Consider the following 21,596-nt stretch of genomic DNA (forward strand, 5'->3'; position numbering starts at 1 on the left):
AGGTGATATTTAAATACAGAAGTATTAATTCACAATTTAGCAGAACATTCGTGCTTAAATCATACGTAAACTAATAAAATAGAGTTTGTTTTGACAAACAATAGAGTTACTGAAATATAAATATAAATATAATTTTTTAAAAAATTCAAAATAACATTGTTTCAACTTTAACACGGATGTTTTTGACTAATTCGTCTAAAATTCTAGGCCGGATCAGCCATTTATCAATTCCCTGATTTGACCTGCTGTCCCAGATTGGTTTTTTAATATCAAGATTATTACTAATGTGATTTTTTCATTTATAAAACTCAAACTTTATTTTAAAAAAATATTGGGTTCACCTTAGTTGGCTCTGTCATATTTGGTTTATTTAATCATTTTAATTTGTAAGATTAGACCCAGATTAGTGTGAGAGAAAACCAAAGAAAATGCACAGGAAGAGCAGGAAGAAAGTTTGAGATTAAATTACGTCTATTGAATATTGATTCAGTATTTCAGTATAAATGAGTGTATTTGTGGGTTTGTGTGCGCGCAACAAAAATAGATGAAATAAAAAAAAAACTACATCAAATACAAAATTCCAAATCAACTGTAATATATATTTAATCAATTTTATTATCATATTAAACATAACAGTTATAATTTAAATCACTTATCAATTTTGGAAAAAAAAATGAGAATATGTTATATTTTTACAACTCATTTAAGAGAATTAAGTATTATTAAAAGAATGTTATATGTAATTTCACAAATTGCAGGTTTTTGGCGGAAAAATTTTGAGCGATCATCAATAATAGAATATCCTGTCAAATTCGCAAGCGTTGCAATCAAGTCCGTCAGTCAAGCGCGTGTCCGGTGGAAGCCATTAGAAAGACGCTTTTCCCGTCATATTCTCTCATAAAGACGCCACTTTTCATAGTCCTAACCCAACCTTTATATTCTCTACAGTTCTCCCTCAGGCCTCTCTTATTTCCTCTTCTCTTCTGTTCCCTCTCCTCCCAGCTTTCCTTTTTGCAATCCCTTCTTAGTGAAAGATCAAGGTAATCCCCTTTCGCCAATGATATCTTTCTTTCTTCCATCGTTTTCTGTTTTAACAGTTAGAAAGTTGCTGTTTTTAATCGAAAAGGTGAATGGATGCTATAAGAAAGCAAGCTAGCAAGTTAAGGGAGCAAGTTGCCAAGCAGCAGCAGGTGATTTTCTCTCTTCCAGTAGTTCTTAAAATTCATGGTCTTTGTGAAGAAGTGAATTTGTTGTAGGATGATTCCAGATTAAGTGGAGACGCCTATGGTCCACCTTCTTGTTGATATTATGCTTTTTTTGTGGTGGTACTGTGAAGTATTCTGTTTAATTTTCTTTTGTAAAACGGGACAATTCGTTTTTTTTTTTAAAATTATATGGGGAGTTTGTATAAGGCTTATATTCACTTCGGCTTGAACTGATGAAGTAGGTTTCTTTAGGAAAAATTGGTGCAAAATTAGTTCATCATATTTTACTTTACTGGTTTTTTTTTTTTTAAATAAAGATTGATTTCACTTGTTTGACTTTTGTCTTCTATGATTCTGGGAGATCATAATGTTACTGTTTTGCAGGCTATACTTAGACAATTAGGCCAAATTAGCAATGAACCCCTAATAACGGATGAATCAGAAGTTCAATGTCACCAACAACTGCGAAAATTATACAATTCTACAAAAGCAGCCAAGGTATGATGGTATTTTACATTAATCTCGTTTTTCATCTCCTTTCATTTGTGGTCTTAATTCGGTGACCAATTTTAATACTCTACCTGGCCGAGTGTTTAATTAGTGTCTTGTTCACAGAATTTTCAGCGGCATATTGTTCGTGGTATTGAGGGTTTAAACTCTGTTAGTTTAAAGCAGATGGAGATAGGTGACTTGAGTTTTTTTCCTCTGTTAAGTTGATTTCCTTGTAAAAGATGATAATTGATATATTGCCTTGTATACATCAGTAAGGAAGTTGGCTAAAGACTGTTGTAAGTATGGGACAGAGCATGAAAGCAGTAAATATCCTCTTGCAAGGGCTTCCTTTCACATGGGTAACTCATACGATTTAATGGAAAATGAAAGGGAGACTTTGCTTGGAATCTACAGTCATCAGGTATTCCTCAGTGAAAATTTCTTTGGTACTTTTCTATATGATACAGACATATTTGATGTCCTCTGGTAGAAAAATAGGCTATCTGATTTGCTTATTGCTCAACTAGAATTATTTGTTACTATGATAAGCACAGGGAGCCTTAAAAGTTTACTTTCTGTAAGGGCAATCTAAGAGAAAGGTTTCACATGTTATTTATGTCAGCCTTCTAGTGCTCCTTACTTGAAGGGAAACTGAAAATTCTTCTCGGAAAAGAATTTCAAGTCTTCTTTTTTTTTTTTTTTTGGGAGAAAGGAGGCTTGGACAACTGAACGCAAATTTTATAAGTTCATGGTCAGATATGTGGGTTAATGTTCTTGCTCTTTCCAATGAACTAGACGTTGCTTGGTCACCATTGTTGACATTTGTATAGGTTTGTACTTGGGCATGTCTATAACCTATATTATCAAAACAGTTTAGTCTACTTGGATGGAATTGTCATATTTCAAGTCTCTTGCAGATATGTTTTTTACTACCCTCATCCTCTCCTTAGTGAAGTTTTCATTGCTCTCCTAATTCTTATTCAGATTTTTTGTCTAGGTCTCTGAGCCATTACGGGCACAAATCACAGGAGCTCCTTTAGATGATGCACGCCACCTCACTTATCGCTACGACAAACTTTTTCAGGAGGTGGAAGCTCAGGTAAAAACTTACTGGTGTGTCTTCATGCATAAGGTGGTGTGAAATGCATAGTATTTATGTTAGATATCTTCTCGTCAGGCTGCTGAAGTTTTGAGGCGTCGATCAAAGTTGAGGGATTCTTCTGTTTCTGCAGAGAACTCCATGAAGCTTCAAAATGCAGAGGCAAGGTTGAAAGAACTTAAATCAGCCTTGGTGGCGCTTGGTAGAGAAGCAACTGCTGCCATGGTGTCAGTTGAAGATGAACAACAACAGATAACTCTCAAGAGCCTTCATACAATGGTATTGCGTTACTGATTCTGGTGAACATGATATAATGCGCCTTCTTATCGTGCTGCAGGTTTCACCTTACGTGCCTGACTGGTGCTAATTACGGAACCTCATAGCTCTTTTCTTTTTCTTTTTAATCTCATTTTGAATAGATAAATGCATGGATTCTAGCTTTAGAAATCTGGAAGATATGAACTTTTTCTGATCATGAAAGAAAATTTACTGTAAATTGTGGGTTGACTTGTTTTGTCCAATACATGTAATTTCCCCATTATGCTGCTATCTGCTTTGTCCAACCTGTTTTTGGGGTCCAGATGCTTTACGCAACCAATAAAATGTGATGGATTCATTGTCACTTGTTCCATGTAGCAGTGAGGGTTTAGAGGATACAATATAAATCATGATCCGTTCAGATTCTTCCATCCAAAGATTTGGTTGCTTGATTGATGGGTGAAAATTAGATTCTTTGACATGATAGTGCTTGAATTCTAGCACTATGGGTGAAAGACTTTGATTAAATCCACGTGAACTATGGTTCTGATTATTTTTCTGTGACATTAGGTACATCTCATCTGAAGTTTGCTTGATTGGGTACTTGCTTCTTTGTTGCTTGATTTTTCTAGCAATGTGGTGTGTGGTTTTTGAGCCTCAAACTAAATGTTGTTGCCTCTTCTCCATCCCCTTGAAGTGTTTCCCTTATCCTTTTATTCCTCTTTATGACAGGTGGATGCTGAGAGAGCTTATCATGAGCATGCCCTTGTTATTTTAGAGAAACTATATTCTGAGGTTTGCTACCATTCACCTTTGCTATTTACCTTTGTTGATTTATAAGTATTTCCTTCTCATGCGTATTCTAAATATAGGCTCCCAAAAGAATGGCATTGCTATTATTCTAGACATTTTCCCCTGTTTTGGTAAATCTCATGGCATGTAATGCTTCTATTGCATGTTATTGGAATTAGATGATTCTGGAGAAGCAATCAAAAGAGTCTCCTGCCAGTACAGTGCCAAGAGATGGATATAATCAACCTGTATCTGAGAATGCTAACGTAAATGGTTTTGATCATCGAAGCAATGATCCAAGGGGAATCTATTACTTTGCTAAGGCAAGTCATGTAAATTTGCTGTGGATTCCTGTGATGACTAATTTTGTCCTAAGAGCTACTTCATTACATCTGATATAATAGCACGTTGATGCAGTTGAGTATTGCTCTAGAAGAAGCATACACTAATTATTGGAATTGGACCTGTCACGAAAGACATTACATCTGGATCTTCTATCTTTCTTCCCGTGTTGACTATTATTATCTATTTGTGTATTTATTTACTTTTTTGAAACATGATCATTGATGTTCTGTTATATTAAATCTAGAAATTCCTGCTTTCTCCCTCCAATTCCTCTTATATTCATCAAATTTTAGTATACTTAAGGATAAAAAGGCTACAGCGCATAAGGTTGAATGGTGAATTCAATAAGAAATTTATCGCATCGACATGGTATCAAATCCTTGGTTTTCTCCTAATTCCTAACTATAGCTTTCAGGATGATTTAGTTGTTTTGATGGTAAAAATCCTTCATGATCAGGCAGTATAGAGTTTAGTGCTTGTCACCTTCATTCCTAACTAAATTCAATTCTAGTTGATAGAGCTGTGTTTTGTCCAAATTTTATTTCCAAAGGGATTCTGCACGACGGCATATTACAGTGTTCTTGATATTAAGAAAATCAAAATTTGGGCCTTTTTAAAGGGTCAAAAGTTTTGTGCTTGATGTTTATTGACAATTGACATGATTTCAAAAGTTAAGAAGCAAGGAGTCAAGAGTTTGATCATTGACAATTTCATTCCTAATTGAAGTTACCATAGCATAAAGCTTCGTAGGCTTGTTTCCTGTGTGTATTAGAGATAAATCTATTCTCATGTTCTCTCCTAACAGCTCAAGATTTTTGTAATGATTTGGTTCTGGACGTTCCATTAATTTAGTCTAAAATCTGTTAGAACGCAATGCAGCGCAATCATTCGTTTCACTTAAGCTGTAAATCCATTATATTACTAACTGATTATTCTTTCTTATCATTTGTCTTACAGGTGGTACACCCATTTGATGCTCAAGCTGAGGGGGAGCTAAGTTTATCAGTTGATGATTATGTCGTAGTCCGGCAGGTATTTTCTGAAGAACATGCCAACTTTTATATGCCTAGATAATCGTTAGCTCGAACTTTCTGTCTGGGAATTACAGTAAATAAATTGTAAATTGGATGCCACTTGTGTCATCTAGATAGGATGAAGTTCCCCACTTCATTAATATCGTTTCGTTGGTACCATGAAATTGCTAGCCATGCTTTTATCTTTCATTGAAACGCTTCATTGAAACGCTTCCAATATTCTTACACTGTGGGTATTGTGCAACCTGCTAATAGCTGTATCGTTCATTTAATCTCTCTCTCTCTCTCTCTCTCTCACATCTATTTTTACGTTTTTAGGTATCTCCCCATGGATGGTCTGAAGGAATATGCAAAGGCAATGCTGGATGGTTTCCCTCTGCATATGTGGAGAGAGAGGACAAAATTCCAGCGAGCATGGCAATGGAAATAACATCAACGTCGTGATCCCTTCATCATCTTTGTTTAGTCTCTGCAAAAGCAAAAAGCTGTATATTCTAACTCTTATCAAATAGGTCTCTTCCTGCGAATGAGTTGGTTCTCTGCAGTATGTTGTGTAAGCAAGCATGAATTGTTTTTTATTATATGATTATATACATAGCAGTTTATAGCGGTAGATCAACCTGTAATTGATGAGTGTGCTTAGATCCTACGGCATCCTTGTAAAGAGTTTTAATTTTCCACGTTAGCAGAATCTTAACAAGGTGGATAAATTTGTAATTTCGCTTTTTTCCCATACGATTGTACGTAGTTTCGTTTTTCCGAATTTATGAAGTTGTGTGGAATTACATTATTTTATCAAAGGAAGTATGAGACTTTCTATGACATTAGCTAGATGATTGCTCAAGTCTTTCTAGGACAAACTAAGATCTGGATCAACAGGGAGTTGCAGTTTTCTTTTATAGTTTAATATTATCCTGAAAGTATTAAAAAATATTATTTTTTGTTTTTAATATAAGAACTAGTTTGATATTCAATTTGATTTTAAATATAATATTCTAATTTTTTTTCTCTCATATTTATACATTGTTCTCAAGATATTCTTTGTCGTGATTGTACATGTTAAAAGATTTATGAAATAATAGTTCTAGCTAATATACGCCTCTGGTTTTAAATGTAAGACTCTTATACACGTTTAGGACCCTTATATATACTAGTATAAGGGTTTTATATTTAGGATCGGAGAAGTATATAATTAACAAGAATATTTTAGAAAAGATAATATTTATTTATTATAAATAATTAACTTCACTAATTTTTTTAATTTACTTAAATGAGTCAACTAGTTTTATTACTAAGTAATAAGTAATGTTTTTGGGTCATTGAAAATGTTAATTTTTTTTTTAATGACTAATTTGTTTTTTAACAATTAGGGTATATTGTATATGTTACTCTCCGGTCCTAAATAAGCCAATTGACTTATTGAGGAGATTAAGGAAGTAAGTTAAGTGGTTATTTTAAATAATGTTGTCATTCTAATATTGCTAATTAAGTTTGTTACTATCATTATTAGAAGGATTATCTTGGAATGCATAATTAGAGACAAAATATTGGGTCTTATAGGATTAATATTGGGTCTTTAATGCGAGATACTTTTGCGAGGAAAAAATTTCTGAATAATTAGTAGTTACCATTTTTTTCACGAATACTCAAGAAGAAAGAGATTTGACCGTTATTTAAATGGTTGAATTAAAAATATCTGGAAGCGCATTTATTTATTTATGTTCAGCACTAGTCTACCGTTAGGTTAGATTTATGTATTATTAAGGATAGTTCCATCAAAGCCATTTCTACCTGCACTAGAACTTGAACCCCATATCTTGATTTAAACCAATAATCCTTTCCATTAGAATAATATTTATTAATTGTTAAGAGTGTTGTCGGTCCAGTCGGTAAGAAGCCTGCTGGTAAAAAGCCTGCTCATAACTACAAAAGTGTTGGATACCTTTAAAATCACTTTTCAGAAGCACTTTCCATAAATCGAGACAATCTCTTCCAATATGCTTCGGATACTGTAAAAGCACTTCTAAAACCATGGTTTTGATCATCCAAACAAAGTCTAGAATTTAAATCCTACTATCAATGTGAGCTCTCATGACCTAACACATCCGAATTTCTGAAGTATGGAAAAAAAGAGTGTATTATTGCTACGTGATTATATGAATATTGCAAAATGGATAAAGGTAAAATAAATATGAACTGACTTTTAAATCACTCCACGTTTTTTACTAACTGCACAAATTAACCAACATTTCGTCACTCACTCCACCAAAATAAACAGTAATTAAGATCAAAGGAAACGCTTAGTTTGATCTTCAGCCTTGTCGGGGTGGGATTCAATCACTGTTTAATCATCTTCCAACATTTTCGACCCATGATAATTTTCATTAATATGATATTAAATCATTATTTTCTCTAAACTAAATCATTTGCCATATATATCAGTCAAACAACCACTAACTTAGCTCCTTGGATTTTCCTGTAACTGGATATATAATTTTACATTAATAAAACTAACAAACCCACTTCTCCACTAACACTTATGTGTGCGTGCGCGTCACTAAAAAAATTACTTTAATTTTGTGAAAAAAATAGTAATTAGAGTAAAGGGATACGCAATCATCTTTTCCCCATTATGATTAGTAGTGATTTTGGCCAAAAAAAAAAAAGATTAGCAGTGATGGAGCAGGAAAAGGGAGCACTGTCATTTATTTACTTCATCCATAAAGGTTTTTTTTTAAAAAAAAAATATTGATTTAATATGAAAACCGTCCAGCACTTAAACTAGTAACAACTCCCTCTTGATCATGTTTATTATTATTAATGTAATTTAATTTGTTATATTATATTATCAGCATATAAAGACAGAAGTTGATGCTATCATCTCCTTCGTCACTCACTCTAATGTTTATGTTCTACGTTTCTTAGGTTACCAAATCAACAGCCATAGATATTACACTTTCTTCTTCATTATTTGTCACTAATAAACTCATATTTTGTCATTAATGAGTACTGTTAATTATGACCAAAATGTCTTATGGATTGGATACAATTCTCAGCGTTCAATTCAAGTGTACTCCTCCGATCCTTAATATAAGACCCATTTAACTAATTGATTAGATTAAAGAAGTTAGGTAAGTTAGTTAATTATAAGAAAAGTGACACATTTTTCCTAAAACACCATAATCATCTTTCTTAATACCCCTCTCCCTCTTCTACTTGATTATGGTTGATAGAGTATCCATAGGGGTAATTTAGAGAAAATTGATAAACATGAGAAATGGATCTTATATTTAGAACCAAAACCAACTCAAGAATTGGGTCCTATATTAAGGACCGGAGGAGTATTTTATATATATATATATATATATATATATAAAGCATAATGACTGCGTAAGATTAAGCGTAAGTCATTTTGTAAACCAGTAATATCCAATATGCTCATGTTAGCTAATCACTACTTTTGCTCTATGGTAGATTTATTACACTAGAATAAAATGTAATATTAATTCATTATGTGTTTACCTTTCCATTAAGCATAACATCTTATGTCTATATTCTTTAAAATAAATATATTACCTCTGGTCCTTAATATAAGATCTTATTTAATTTTTATTTTGATTCTAAATATAACACCTCAAATCCACTTTGTCTTTCATATTTATATATTTTTTCTCAAGGTGGTCCTTCTAACAATAGTAGTTTTAGCCAATACACTTGATTAGTAAGGATATTTTAGAAAAGATACCACCTATTTATTGCAAATAACTAACTTACTTTTTTTTAATCTTATCAAATTAGCCGACTAGCTTTTATAATTAGGACGGACGTAGTATATATATATAGGACAATTCTTTATATTGGGATCAAAAGGTTATTTCTAAGAACAGTCGGGAGATATTAAGATAATTGGACACTGTGACTTAGCGCATTTATATTTGGGTAAAAGCATATCAGCATCCTGATCTTGTCTTTTTTGAATGAATCCAGTGTTTTTATCTTATTTTTAGTATATTTAATATTTTAATCTTATTTTCTTGATATATTCAATACCTTAATCTTAATATTTAATTGATTTTATGATTTTCTACTAGACAGGAAAAACCATAGTACTAACAGGACTATTTTAAAAGGAAATTTAATATGGTAAATAACCGTGACAGTAGTAAAAAACAAAAAACAAATTCTCAATTTACTCTATGAAATCGTTGTTTTTTTAAGTTTGATTATTGCAAGATAGCTTTAGGGATAAACTCTTACATGTGCGAACTAATATTAATCATTAAATTTACTCCAAAGTATCATTAGTACGTATGTTTTCTGCATTAATTAATCCTTCAAAGTCCAACGCAAGAAAAACACCAGCAAATCAAATGCTGACACGAATCAAGCGTTTGCTACAACCCCAAAAAAAAAAAAATGGTAACGAATCGAAGATGTGGAATGCATTCCGCATGAAGACACAATCCAGACTCCAAATTAAATAACCTAAATCTGTTGGTGATTATGATGAAGATGATGATCACACCAGAAACCCTAAATTGTATTAATTATACAGAGTGGTTAGAGCAGTTGAAGAAAGAATGTCTTCCCTCTTGCAAATAAATTAAGGTTTCTGGTCTTCCAGGCTTCTTTCTTATTTACTATATATCCAATCATCAGCAACTTCACTTGTTCACCAGACCTTCTTCTTCTACAATGAAGCAGCCATCCAAGTCGAAGCCATGGAGGCCACTCACTGCAAACTGCTGCTCCACTGAGAAACAAACCAAGCTCGGCAACTTCAGTCGATGCAAGCCGACTTCACGGTCGGATTTGTCCAAGGATGTCGCTTCGATGCCGTCGTTCCGGAGGCTGTCGTTCTCTGATCTGAGCCAGTCGTCGTCGATGAGAATCAACGAGGATCTGGCGCTGTCGTTCGGGTCGGATCTGCTCGATTTTCAGCTGAGCGAGCTGCGAGCCATAACGCAGAATTTCTCGAGCAATTTCTTGTTGGGAGAAGGAGGGTTCGGGACTGTGCACAAGGGCTACATCGATGATCATTTCCGGCAGGGCTTGAAGGCTCAGCCCGTCGCCGTCAAACTTCTCGACATCGAAGGCTTGCAAGGACATCGTGAATGGCTTGTGAGTATGCATGCGTTTCGATGACACAAAATTCGATGCTCATTACTGGATCATCGCCTGCTTTCTTCCACCTTTTTTTAAAAATGATTATGGGTTTTTTTTTGAGCTCAAAGAATATGATTATGGGTTTTTAGTATAGTCAAATACTTTCCGATTCTAAATATAAAACTCTTTTTTTAATATAAATTATATTATAAAAAGAGTCTTATATTTAGAATTCGAGGAGTAGCATTTTTCTTTAAAAAAAATCTGGAGTTTTATTTGAGACTCCTCTTTCGGTTGCGCTTTGAATATAAAAGTCAACAGATGGGATGGTTTTATTTGCGTTAAATTTTCTGAATTTCTTACATTAATAAGTTGAAAATTTTCAAGATGGGAAAGCATACTAAGTCGGGTGGGTGGAAAGTATAATCTTTTTTTTTTTGGGACCTGGATGGAAATTATATTCATAAACTTTTTGGTTGTACTTTACATTTAAAGTTTTCTGATATTAATTAATTAATTAATTCATTACGTGGTTGTGTGTCCTTTTCCGACTAAGTCAAACTTTTACGAAAAGGATATAAAAGTTATTCTTTTCTTTTTTTTTTCGGTTCAACGGAATGCTTAAGTGTATTTAGTGGTCACATTTTTTAAATTTTAGATTCAGTCAGTAAGTCTTCTTCTTTTTTTTTTTTTTTATAATGTTGATTCAAAAATCTTGGTAAAAAAAAAAGATTATAAATAACAAAAAGGGAAACTATTTAGCGGTCAGTCTTGCTCTTCACATTTCCTTTCATTGTTTCACTGAACTGGTGCTAGTCATAAACCTATTACAATAAGCATCGAATCATGATAAAATAAGAGAGGGAAAATTTTCTTTTGGTCCAATACAAGTGGGCTCCATTTTTTCAAAAAAAAAAAAAACGTCATTTACTTCGATTTTAATCCATACAAATAAAGTATTGTGGCTTGTAGATTTTTTGGTCGTGAGGTTTTTCCCCTTTGGTTAATGTAGTGTTGTTATTTATTAGTTGTTACCGCAAGAGCATATATTGGTCAACTAATGAATAATTTGGGACGCAGGCAGAAGTAGTATTTCTTGGTCAGCTAAGGCACCCAAACTTAGTGAAGTTGATAGGATATTGTTGTGAGGAAGAAGAACGGCTCCTTGTCTACGAGTTCATGCCAAGAGGAAGCTTAGAGAATCACTTGTTCAGAAGTATGCCTCTTTTTCACCTTCTTCATTTTCATCTGATACAGACAGACGGACACTCTTCACAGAGCCTCTTCTCTTTCAGTTGCCTAGCTAAGCCACCTTTTTGTGGTTTCAGGGATATCATCACTGCCTTGGGCAACTAGATTGAAAATTGCAATCGGTGCCGCTAAAGGCCTTTCCTTCTTGCATGGGGCAGAGAATCCAGTTATTTACAGGGACTTCAAAACTTCCAATGTCTTGCTTGATTCTGTGCGTAATTATACATCATGACGTTCTTTTCCTCTTGTTATTCCGTTTAGATTATTTAACATGGTAGCAAAAGCTTTCTCACATGCCAATCTCAAATCCCTCAAGATCTTCATCTGGATATTGTTTTATCCAGGACTTCACAGCAAAGTTGTCAGATTTTGGATTAGCAAAAATGGGGCCAGAGGGATCTAAATCTCACGTCACAACCAGAGTCATGGGTACTTATGGATATGCAGCCCCTGAATACATCTCTACCGGTAATTAATCAAACAGGTTTCAAACCGTTTTTTTTTCCCCCTTATTTCAATTTAGTTATCAATTTTTAATTTGTATCATATTTTACTTTTTCATTATATCCATCAAATGCCATTTTTTCATATTATAAAAGATCAAATGCCCTTTTTTCATATTAAAACAAGTTAAAAGATCAAATGCCATTTTTTCATATTAAAACAAAGTTAAAAGATCAAAGTTTTCAATTGCTTCCTACAGGCCAGCAATTAACAATCATTACTATCAAATGGGCATAGTTTATCCAATTTCTAAAGCAAGTTATGAATGGTTTTCAGGTCACTTAACCACAAAAAGCGATGTCTATAGCTTTGGGGTGGTGCTGCTAGAACTACTCACAGGAAGGAGAGCAATGGAGAAGACAAGACCAAAGACTGAGCAGAGCCTTGTGGATTGGTCAAGACCCTATCTGAGTATAGTTCTAGGAAGTTGAGGTATATTATGGATCCAAGGCTTGCAGGGCAGTACTCTGTGAAGGGCGCAAAGGAGATGGCTCGTTTGGCACTTCAATCCATAAGTCTGAATCCAAGACAGGCCAAGGATGCCAACCATAGTTGAAATTCTTGAAAACTTGCAGCAGTTCAAGGACATGGCTATTACGTGTGGACACTGGCCTGCTTCAGCAAAATCTAGAAATGGAGCTTCTGATAAGATCAAAATTGATATCAGAGTTGGTGCAAACCACAGGAAGCCCTCTCCTGTAGTTGCAAGCAAAAAAACTTGAATCTGCCAATTCATTAAAAAAAGGAGAGAGATCTAGTTGAAGTGTGAGTACAACTTGTGGTATGGTCAGCTATACATGTATAAAACAGTATATGCAGTGTGTGTATATATCTATCTATATGCTATAGAGTGTACTATAAAATCTTGCTTCAGAGCTGAGAGCTCTGTTAAATCATGATCAAATGAAAGTATTCTACTCAACGTTTAAGTAGAACTTCTTATCTCAGCTCAAGCTCAAGAATAAGCTAACTTTGAATTTCAAAGCCTTCCATTAAGCCTTATATCAGGGCAAGCTCTTGAATTGTCGGGCTGCTATTGTTCTATGAAAATATTTGAATCTACCTCTTCATGATGAGGAAACAATGGTATCCTACGATGACTCTTTCTTTTTTAATAAGTTCGGTTGCATTTTTTAGACCTGTGACAATTAAAATCTTTCCACAGAAAACGGGAAAAAAAAAAAGAAAAGGAAGCTCACTTCGTAGTAGTCATATAGTCATGGTTAAATTATCCATTTCCATATTCCAAAAGTAATCAAACCAAAACTGATCAATTTTTAAACTTTCTTAGAGGTATTGCAAAGCCACCCAATAAAACCTAACTTCGCTTGACAATAATCCTATTGGTTCTCCAGGTCAATGTTTGTGTTCATGCACGAACCACTTTAGTTGACTTCTATGATTCTAGTTTTCGCATGGTTTCTTAAAGGAGTTTGTTGAGTGACAATGCTGACTGACTTTAACTATTTACATATCATTTAACTTAAAAATAATAAATGATACCCACCTTTTCTCCCCTCAAAGCAGGCGTGAGAAACGCACTTTCAAAAAACTCAAACCCAACCCACTTGCTTTAGTGCGTGCATACCTCCTCCCCCAATTTCTTCACATTTTTCTTCTTTTGGTCTTCCCCCATTTTCTCATCATTTTCAGTGTAGATACCATCAGAATGCAAAATCCAACGTCAATTAAACACCACTCATGCCAATAATTTCCGAATCCCCTGAAGAAGAAGAAATGGCATTAAACAACAAATTCAGAAAACCCTCATCTTCCTTTCAATACAGCCTCTGCACTACTCTGTTTTTCATTGTCTCTTCACCATACCTGTTTTGTTCCTCCTCCATACCCCCACCACCACCTCCATATGCACCACCTTCGCCAAGCATGCCAAGCCCTGGTCTTCGCCAAGCATGCCAAGCCTGGTCTGGTGATCTTCGCTTAGCTGAGTTCTCATGGAACCGCCTGCAATTCTTCCAAGACCAGCCCCACAAAGGACTCTGAAAATCGCTGTGTTCTCTCGGAAATGGCCTATTGGCACCACCCCAGGTGGCATGGAGCGCCACGCTTACACTCTTCATACAGCCTTAGCTAGTCGAGGCCATCAAGTTCATGTTTTTACCTCTCCCCAAGATGAAGGCACTTCAATCTCATCGGAAAATCACCAAGCAGGCGCACCTTCTTCACCTCAGATTCATTGCCATGAGGGTGAACCAGGAAGGTGGAGATACAATAAAGCTTGGGAACTTGGGAACAATTTCAGGAAGAAAACGAAAAAGAACCATTTGATGTTGTTCACTCAGAAAGTGTAGCACTTCCTCACTGGCTTGCTCGCAACGTTTCAAATCTTGCCGTTTCATGGCATGGCATAGCCTTGGAGAGCCTGCAATCTAATATATTTCAGGACTTGGCTAGGAGGCCTGGTGAGCCAACATCCCTGCTTTCACGGAAACCTTACAGGGGGTTGTCCCTAAAGTTCTGAACGAGATAAGATTCTTCCACAATTATGCACATCATGTAGCCATTAGTGATAGCTGTGGTGAGATGTTAAGGGATGTTTATCAGATTCCCAGCAGAAGAGTCCATGTGATACTAAATGGAGTTGATGATGGTGACTTCAGGGAAGATGCAGAATTGGGGAAGGAATTCAGAGCCAAAATTGGCATTCCTAGTAATGCAGGTTTAGTACTTGGTGTGGCTGGAAGATTGGTGAAGGACAAAGGACATCCTCTGCTTCACGAAGCATACTCCAAGCTAATAACCAAGCACCCCAATGTGTACTTGATTGTTGCTGGTTCAGGACCATGGGAGAATCGGTACAAGGATTTAGGAGGCCAAGTTCTTGTTCTAGGATCTATGAGCCCGTCCATGTTAAGGGCGTTCTATAATGCTGTAGACATTTTTGTGAATCCCACGCTTAGGCCACAAGGACTTGATCTTACTCTAATGGAGGCAATGATGAGTGGGAAGCCCCTTTTGGCATCAAGATTTCCGAGCATCAAAGGTAGTGTGGTTGTTAATGATGAGTTTGGCTTTATGTTCTCTCCAAATGTGGACTCATTGTTGGAGTCACTTGAAGCTGTGGTGAAGGAAGGTCCAGAGAGGCTAGCAAGAAGGGGAAAGGCATGTCGTGAATATGCAACTTCCATGTTCACGGCGACAAAGATGGCATTGGCATACGAGAGGCTGTTCCTATGTATAAAAGATGATGCATTTTGCGCCTATCCGTGAAGAAGGCTTAGGTTATAGATACTCCATTCTTTCTTCTTTTTTTCGATTTTTCTTCATGATTGAATACCACAATTGTTATATCGATTCCATATGTTAATCCAATCAATAAAATTTTATATCACATCCAGAAGATTGTAAGCGTGATCATAGGAGAGGGCAGATTTGTGCGTACATCTATATTACATGGAGAGCATGCTGCTGTGAGCGTATTTCTTGCTTAAACCGTACCAATTGATGATGACTAAATAAAAACCACGCCACAGGACATGGACCCAACGAATGTGATCAAATTCAGAGCTCACAAATCATTCACATTCTGCTAATGGTTCATCGGTGAGTCTGTGTCCAGACTAGCAGAGCAATGATGACCGATGAATTGTTACTAACAGAATTGAGAAATGACAACAAAAGAAGTGTTGGACTGTCATTTAATATTACTAGTCATACGGAATTTGTCTATTGTATCTCCCAAAAAATGCTAAGGGTTATCATATTAAAAATAAAATAAAATAAATTATCAATGATAAATTTTCTTTCCTGAGAGGAAAAGAAACAAAGGGAAAGGTTTGGCAACTACCGCTACATTTCAAATGACAGGCATCGTAAAGTACAGAACTGATCAGAAGTCACCCGGGCAGAGCAGCCCTGCCCAAGAGCCTTGAGCTGTTGAGCACTCGGAGCCCTTGCTTTTGCCTTCCCCAGCTGAATTATAAGAGCACAGATAAAACCATGTCCAAAGAGAAATAATCTACAAAACTCAGTCGGAAAGTCCAAATCACGCCTACAAAAATGATTAACCTTCGTGAAGCTCCAGATGTCACTAGAAATTAATGAATATTTCCTCAATCCTCATGCATCTAATCTGTAATCCTGCTCTTTTTTGCTACTGAATCTAAATCTCCTCTACACTCAACCCTGATTTATCTCTGCCTCTTTGGCTTTGTATACATATCTAAAATCAAGAAAACCCTGTACAACTCCTAGCTTCTGCATATGTCCAAATGAAGCCAAAGTAAATCACCTCATGATCTTTATGTATCTTAATTCAGAACCACAAACTTAAAACACAATTGGTTGTGTTGAGATGCGTTTGTTTTCAAAAGTATCATATGCATGCTTGGTTCTCATGAATAGTAACACACTAGAAGCTAGTCCGATGATAGATATACATGCCCACCACACAAATGTCCAGAAATAACACTGCCTTCCCATGCACACTGCTATGTCAGATACTGTTGAGTTTGTTGGATGATGTGCATTGGCATCATAAACAACTGCGGCAAGGAAACCATAGAGAAGAGATCCAATTGGGATATTTGTTATGAGGATATTGTGGTTGACGCTCACACTATTCGGCCCAAATAGCTCAGAAGTAACTGACACGGCTGCTGCAAAAATGAACCCAGAACTCAACCCAATCAGTGCTGTTCCTGTTTTAAGTGCTACAGCACTGTCTGATGCGGCAAGCAAGAAAAACGCAACCGGGGTTGGTATAAGCCCAATAGTTAGCCACCCTGTCCTTGCAAAGTAAAATTTACTGCAATGCAAAGAAAATACCAGTAGTTAGAATTGCTAAAGACTTGCTTGAAGTCAAGACAATTAAAAAAGAAATTATCATAGATTGATAAGAATCCTTACCTACGACTATAGTCTGGTCCAGCTGAAAGCAAGCGGCCAAAGAAGGAGAATGATGAATAAAGAGTGACAAGGGTAGATATATCTGAAGTCAGGCCCAAAGATTGGGCAATCTGTCCCATATTATTGCTGTAGACAAGACCAATGGTTCCTCCACAGAAGTATGCAATATAATAAAGCCAAAAGTCCAACCTACGTACAACCACTGAAGCTGGGTGCTCTTCACCTAGCACTGTCAACTGATCCCTGTCAATCATCCTCTCACAACACCCATCACTATCTTTTGCAGTAAGACTTCCATGCATGGATCCATTATCGCACAACAGACTTTCAGAGTCATCATTGTTGAGACTATGAATGCTATTGGACTGGGTTAGGAGTTCTTTGTGAAGCTCAAGATCATCAACATGAACAAGTATGAAGCCTGAGCGTTCCATCCGAAACCTAGAATGGATGGCATGGCGGAACCAGTCTCGAGCATAGACAGTACCGGGAATACATAATGGGAAGACGAGGAGAAATATAGCTCCTGCGAAGTAGCGACGTGCGATAGTTGCATCAGAGACAGATGAGCCAAAGAGAAGAAGATAGAGGCCAGTGAAAATTGCTAAGAAGTTCAATATCAGAAAGATCAATGAGTCCCGGTGAACTGCATCCGGAGGAAGATGGTCTAAAGCTGGCTGGCGAAGAATTGGGATTAATGCTACAAAGGATGTGATAAGAGGAACAAGGGCATTCAAGAGCAGATACAGTTCACTGGACGAGGGATTTATGGAATTTGCAGCAAGCGTGTAGAGTGCTGCACTAACTCCATTGAAACTCACAGTGAGCGATAATGCAAGTGATCGATTCGCTGGGAAATTCCTAATGCAGAGAACAAAGCATACTGTGTTGAACCAGCAGATGCTACAGCCGGATAACAAACACAGAAGAAACACCTGCCATATGCAAATTGAAAGTTTGTTAATCTGATGAACGGCTATGATAAAGTTTTCTTGTACATATTACAATTCAATGGGAGTTAATTATTGAAGAGATAATTAGCCGCTAGTTACAGATCTAATCACCATCTAATAGAAAACACTTTTAAACCACAGAGGGATAAGGACAAATTCCTTCAATTATGGGTTCTTTCCTGTGAATCCAATTTGAGAATTATTTTATCGCAACCACTTAAAAGAAATGTAGCTAATTAATCATCAAACGGAAGAGCTTTTCAGTATAGGTAGAAGGGTATTGACAGCAAACTGAAAGATGCAAAGTACAATACATCAGCTGATCACATGCTAGGCACCAAAACACAGATCATAGTATGGTGTACAGAGCATAATCAACCATCACATGCAATTGAAGCTCTCATATAGGAGACAGATTCCAAATGCACCAGATTAATTTTCTTCGGTGTTTTCAACCGGATCTCCCAAAGCAGCAGAACATGCCCTTTGGAGAAATTTATTGATATATTTCTGAAAATGTATCTTTCAGCTTAATAATGTAAAAAATATAGGGATCCGAGTCTATTAAGACCCCCATACTTGGTATCATCCATCAATGGCTCTAACGGCGGGGTTGCAATCGTATTTTCACTCGTAAATTTAAAAAGTATCACCCACCAAAAAATAAAAATAAAAAGTATCAGTTTAAAACAGAAATATCATTTCAATTGTGAGTTTGTGACAAACAGAGAAAGTGACAGATATTGTGCGTTGTAGCGAACATAGTTTGAAAGAAGACTCGCGGCGAATCTATTTTTACTGGGACCCCAAAATTAGAATACGAAAGCATTTCCTGTTAAAACAATACCACAGAACACAGATAATAAAGGACGAAATCGAGATAATTATCACCTTACAAACAAAATCTCATGTGTCCGTGAGGCATCTATATGAAATTCTGCTGCATAATATAAAAGGGGATACTTTATATATATAAATATATATTATATATTATGTAGTTGGCAAAAAAATATATTATATCATCAAATTGAATCAAGTTTTGTTTTTGCCATCGAGTCAAGTATTTTAAACTTTACAAGTTAATAAGCTGGAAGTGAGTTTAAAGTCTTGCTTTAGCTTTGTAGCTTGGTGGCAAATCTCACTTATAATCTCGTGCCGTTATTACTGCCCCTTTAATTAAAAAAAAAAATCTCCTGTACGTTTAATTGATTAACTCGCTTATAAAACAAATTAATTAACTCACTGCCTAGTTTTATTCATTTCAACCCTTTTTTCCCCTTACGTCGGACCGCTAAAACAGTGAGGACCGTGGATTTTTAAACAGAAAAAGTCAAGAAATGATCGAGGGCCGTAAAACAAAGACGTAGTGTGCTACAATTGAGTCCAAAATTATACGTAAGAAATATCCTAAAACTGGGGCTAAATTCCCGGGGAGCTGGGGCCACCACTCAAGATTTATCTGTTTAGAAAAATATTAATTTTTTTCAAGAACACCACTAAATACAGTTTGAAAATGAATGGTGTACCTGGAAAACTGTATCATCCATGTTTGATCCTATTCTCCATTACTGATTTACCATTTGAAGAAGTGAACATATATACTACCTCCTGTCTTAATTATAAGACCTTATTTATAATATGTAAATGAGGTATTATAATTAGAAGAGGAGATATTATCACCGTGACCAAAAATATATATATATTACTAAAAGAATAGTATTTATTTTTTATGGGTCAAAAAGAGAGCAGGAAAATCGGGGGCATTCGCCTGATCAGGCGTCGACCGTAGAAGCGCAGCTTATGGGGTCTACCTTTCGCTGCGCTTATGGGTCGCCACCATCGAAGACCATAATCAATATAGCTCCGTCATTTATTATTCTTCTCAACAATCCAGATAGCAATATAGAATCAATACCAAGTAATCTGAAACAGTTTTCGCTTTTGTTCAGGCAGAAATGGAAGAAGCAACCGAGCAGGTGCCAGGGTGGCTTAAAATTTCTTGAAAACTCACGTACTTTAAATTGCCCAATGAAGTTGAAATTAATCAGTAAGAAACTGAGACGCAGAAAGCACCTTCTTGTAAACATAAATAATCATGATTGTGATTTGCGAATCAAGTTTCCTAGAACTTCTTTGTGCAGCTAAAGTTATGAAGAAGAAAGATTTAAGAGCACAAAAATAGAAAGGTTGAGAAGATTAATTAAGAGGATAGATATAAGTACCAGAGAATACGGCAGGGTAATGAGATTGCGAAGGAGAAGCCATTGGAGGCCATAACCGAAGAAGCCCATGAAGGCGGCCATGAACATGACTACGGAGAGCGGGAAATGCAAGAGGGCGAGACCGGAGGACCAGCCGAAGACCTTGCCCATGTCGCTGGCGGTGGCGAGGTAGTTGAGCTGGACCTGGGAGATATTGAGGGAGGATTTCAGTAAGGAGGAGTATGCCGCGAAATTGAAATTGGTGCCGGTGAAGGCCTGAATCCATATGGTGGCCACTAACAACATCCACTTGCGAGATTGACCGGCCATGGCCAGACAGAGTTTCAAAACCAGGCGACGGAATCGGACCGCTTGCGGCGGATACGGCGGCGAGGAGGAGGAGGAGGACGACGACGACGACGACGAAGAGGTGAATCTGCGTCGATCAGCGTCTCTACGTGGCCTCATTTATAAAGGATTATGGAAGGAAACTACAAATCTACGATGGCGTCTCTTTCCACCTCTCACCTCCGAGTGTGTCCCACTTTCAGTTTCAGCTGCCTTCACATTTCACCGTCTCCCTCTCGAATCTTTTTTTATTTTTTTTATAAAAAAAAACTGCCGATTCTGTTTCATAGCTCTAGTTCATTTGTTTCCTTCCTTCCTTCCTCTACGTATGGCTTGCATCAGTCATCAGAAATGGAGTGTCTCCATCTAATTAACCAATTCAATTCTTCTTTCTTTCTTTCTTTCTTTAATTATTTTCAATTTTTTAATTTATTGTTGTAAAATAATTATTTTTTGTGCTCTTATCTTAACGATTATTTGGGCGGTGTTGATTGTCAAAAGAAAAATCAACCATATGAATCTTTAACCAAAAGTCAAAACATGTAAAATTTGCATATTACTCTCCGTGGTCAATTCATAGTAATTTTTAATTATTACTATTATTCGCATATTTTTACGCAAAACTTTGCCCCAAAAAAAAAAAGAACAAAAACCTAATATCATAGCAACATCAAATACAGTTTGCTTTTTCTTTTAAGACTATTTGTGGCCAAGTAAACGTGAAAAAATAAATAAATTGAGAGTTTTACCAGTAAATGACTCCTCACTTCTTTAATCAAACTCGTATCTCTAATCCTTAATATAAAATCTCATTTGATTTTTATTTTGATCCTAAATATAAAACCTCAATCTATTTTATCTCTCATATTTATTTATTTTTTTCAATATAATCATTTTAATAATAGTAATTCTAGTCAATAAAATTAATTAACAATGATATTTTAAGAAAGATAACGCTTATTTATTATAAATAACTAACTTAACTTATTTTCTTAATTTACTCAAATAGTCAATTAGTTTTTATATTTAGGACAGGAGGTAGTATTTTTTAATTAGAAGAGGAGGCACTAACATGCTGAGATTATAAATGAATCAAACCTGAACTGTTTATTCATATGAGAGCTTTTATATCACTAAGA

General features: G+C 35.9%; 4 protein-coding genes across 4 annotated transcripts; 3 read left to right on the plus strand and 1 right to left on the minus strand.

Annotated features, from left to right (window-relative positions):
* Positions 1-940: 940 nt before the first annotated feature.
* On the plus strand, positions 941-6,047 carry LOC114715374 (SH3 domain-containing protein 2-like). The gene is made up of 11 exons (XM_028900217.1): positions 941-1,040; positions 1,127-1,190; positions 1,590-1,703; positions 1,821-1,890; positions 1,970-2,118; positions 2,695-2,796; positions 2,875-3,075; positions 3,787-3,849; positions 4,026-4,169; positions 5,149-5,223; positions 5,544-6,047. Exons 2-11 carry the CDS (start codon positions 1,131-1,133, stop codon positions 5,667-5,669), a joined length of 1,104 nt encoding a protein of 367 aa, XP_028756050.1. The 5' UTR covers positions 941-1,040; positions 1,127-1,130; the 3' UTR covers positions 5,670-6,047.
* A 3,594-nt stretch (positions 6,048-9,641) lies between these two features.
* LOC114715373 (probable serine/threonine-protein kinase PBL15) lies at positions 9,642-13,018 on the plus strand. Its single transcript, XM_028900216.1, is given in 7 exon segments — positions 9,642-10,346; positions 11,412-11,547; positions 11,660-11,793; positions 11,927-12,050; positions 12,363-12,499; positions 12,502-12,611; positions 12,613-13,018. Coding segments are annotated over 7 exon segments (1,263 nt in total). The 5' UTR covers positions 9,642-9,920; the 3' UTR covers positions 12,809-13,018.
* Positions 13,019-13,672: 654 nt separating this feature from the next.
* Positions 13,673-15,414, plus strand: LOC114715372 (glycogen synthase-like). Its single transcript, XM_028900215.1, is given in 6 exon segments — positions 13,673-13,893; positions 13,896-13,996; positions 13,998-14,070; positions 14,073-14,335; positions 14,338-14,521; positions 14,524-15,414. Coding segments are annotated over 6 exon segments (1,521 nt in total). The 5' UTR covers positions 13,673-13,787; the 3' UTR covers positions 15,318-15,414.
* A 785-nt stretch (positions 15,415-16,199) lies between these two features.
* LOC114715321 (protein NUCLEAR FUSION DEFECTIVE 4-like) lies at positions 16,200-20,660 on the minus strand. The gene is made up of 3 exons (XM_028900126.1): positions 20,131-20,660; positions 16,956-17,890; positions 16,200-16,854 (listed from the first exon to the last, which is right to left on the minus strand). Exons 1-3 carry the CDS (start codon positions 20,575-20,577, stop codon positions 16,377-16,379), a joined length of 1,860 nt encoding a protein of 619 aa, XP_028755959.1. The 5' UTR covers positions 20,578-20,660; the 3' UTR covers positions 16,200-16,376.
* Positions 20,661-21,596: the final 936 nt, after the last annotated feature.

Source organism: Neltuma alba, unplaced genomic scaffold (assembly GCF_004799145.2).
Source record: "Neltuma alba isolate B1F8T4 unplaced genomic scaffold, ASM479914v2 tig00011587_pilon, whole genome shotgun sequence".
Classification (NCBI taxonomy): Eukaryota; Viridiplantae; Streptophyta; class Magnoliopsida; order Fabales; family Fabaceae; genus Neltuma; species Neltuma alba.

Bases quoted from the DNA above. Each gene is read 5' to 3' on its own strand.
- LOC114715374 (XM_028900217.1), top strand. From the start codon at position 1,131: ATGGATGCTATAAGAAAGCAAGCTAGCAAGTTAAGGGAGCAAGTTGCC. The intron at 1,191-1,589 runs GTGATTTTCTCT...ACTGTTTTGCAG, and splicing joins AAGTTGCCAAGCAGCAGCAG to GCTATACTTAGACAATTAGG. The intron at 1,891-1,969 runs GTGACTTGAGTT...TGTATACATCAG, and splicing joins TTTAAAGCAGATGGAGATAG to TAAGGAAGTTGGCTAAAGAC.
- LOC114715321 (XM_028900126.1), bottom strand. From the start codon at position 20,577: ATGAGGCCACGTAGAGACGCTGATCGACGCAGATTCACCTCTTCGTCG. The intron at 17,891-20,130 runs GTACTTATATCT...TGCATATGGCAG, and splicing joins TTACCCTGCCGTATTCTCTG to GTGTTTCTTCTGTGTTTGTT. The intron at 16,855-16,955 runs GTAAGGATTCTT...TTTGCATTGCAG, and splicing joins GGACCAGACTATAGTCGTAG to TAAATTTTACTTTGCAAGGA.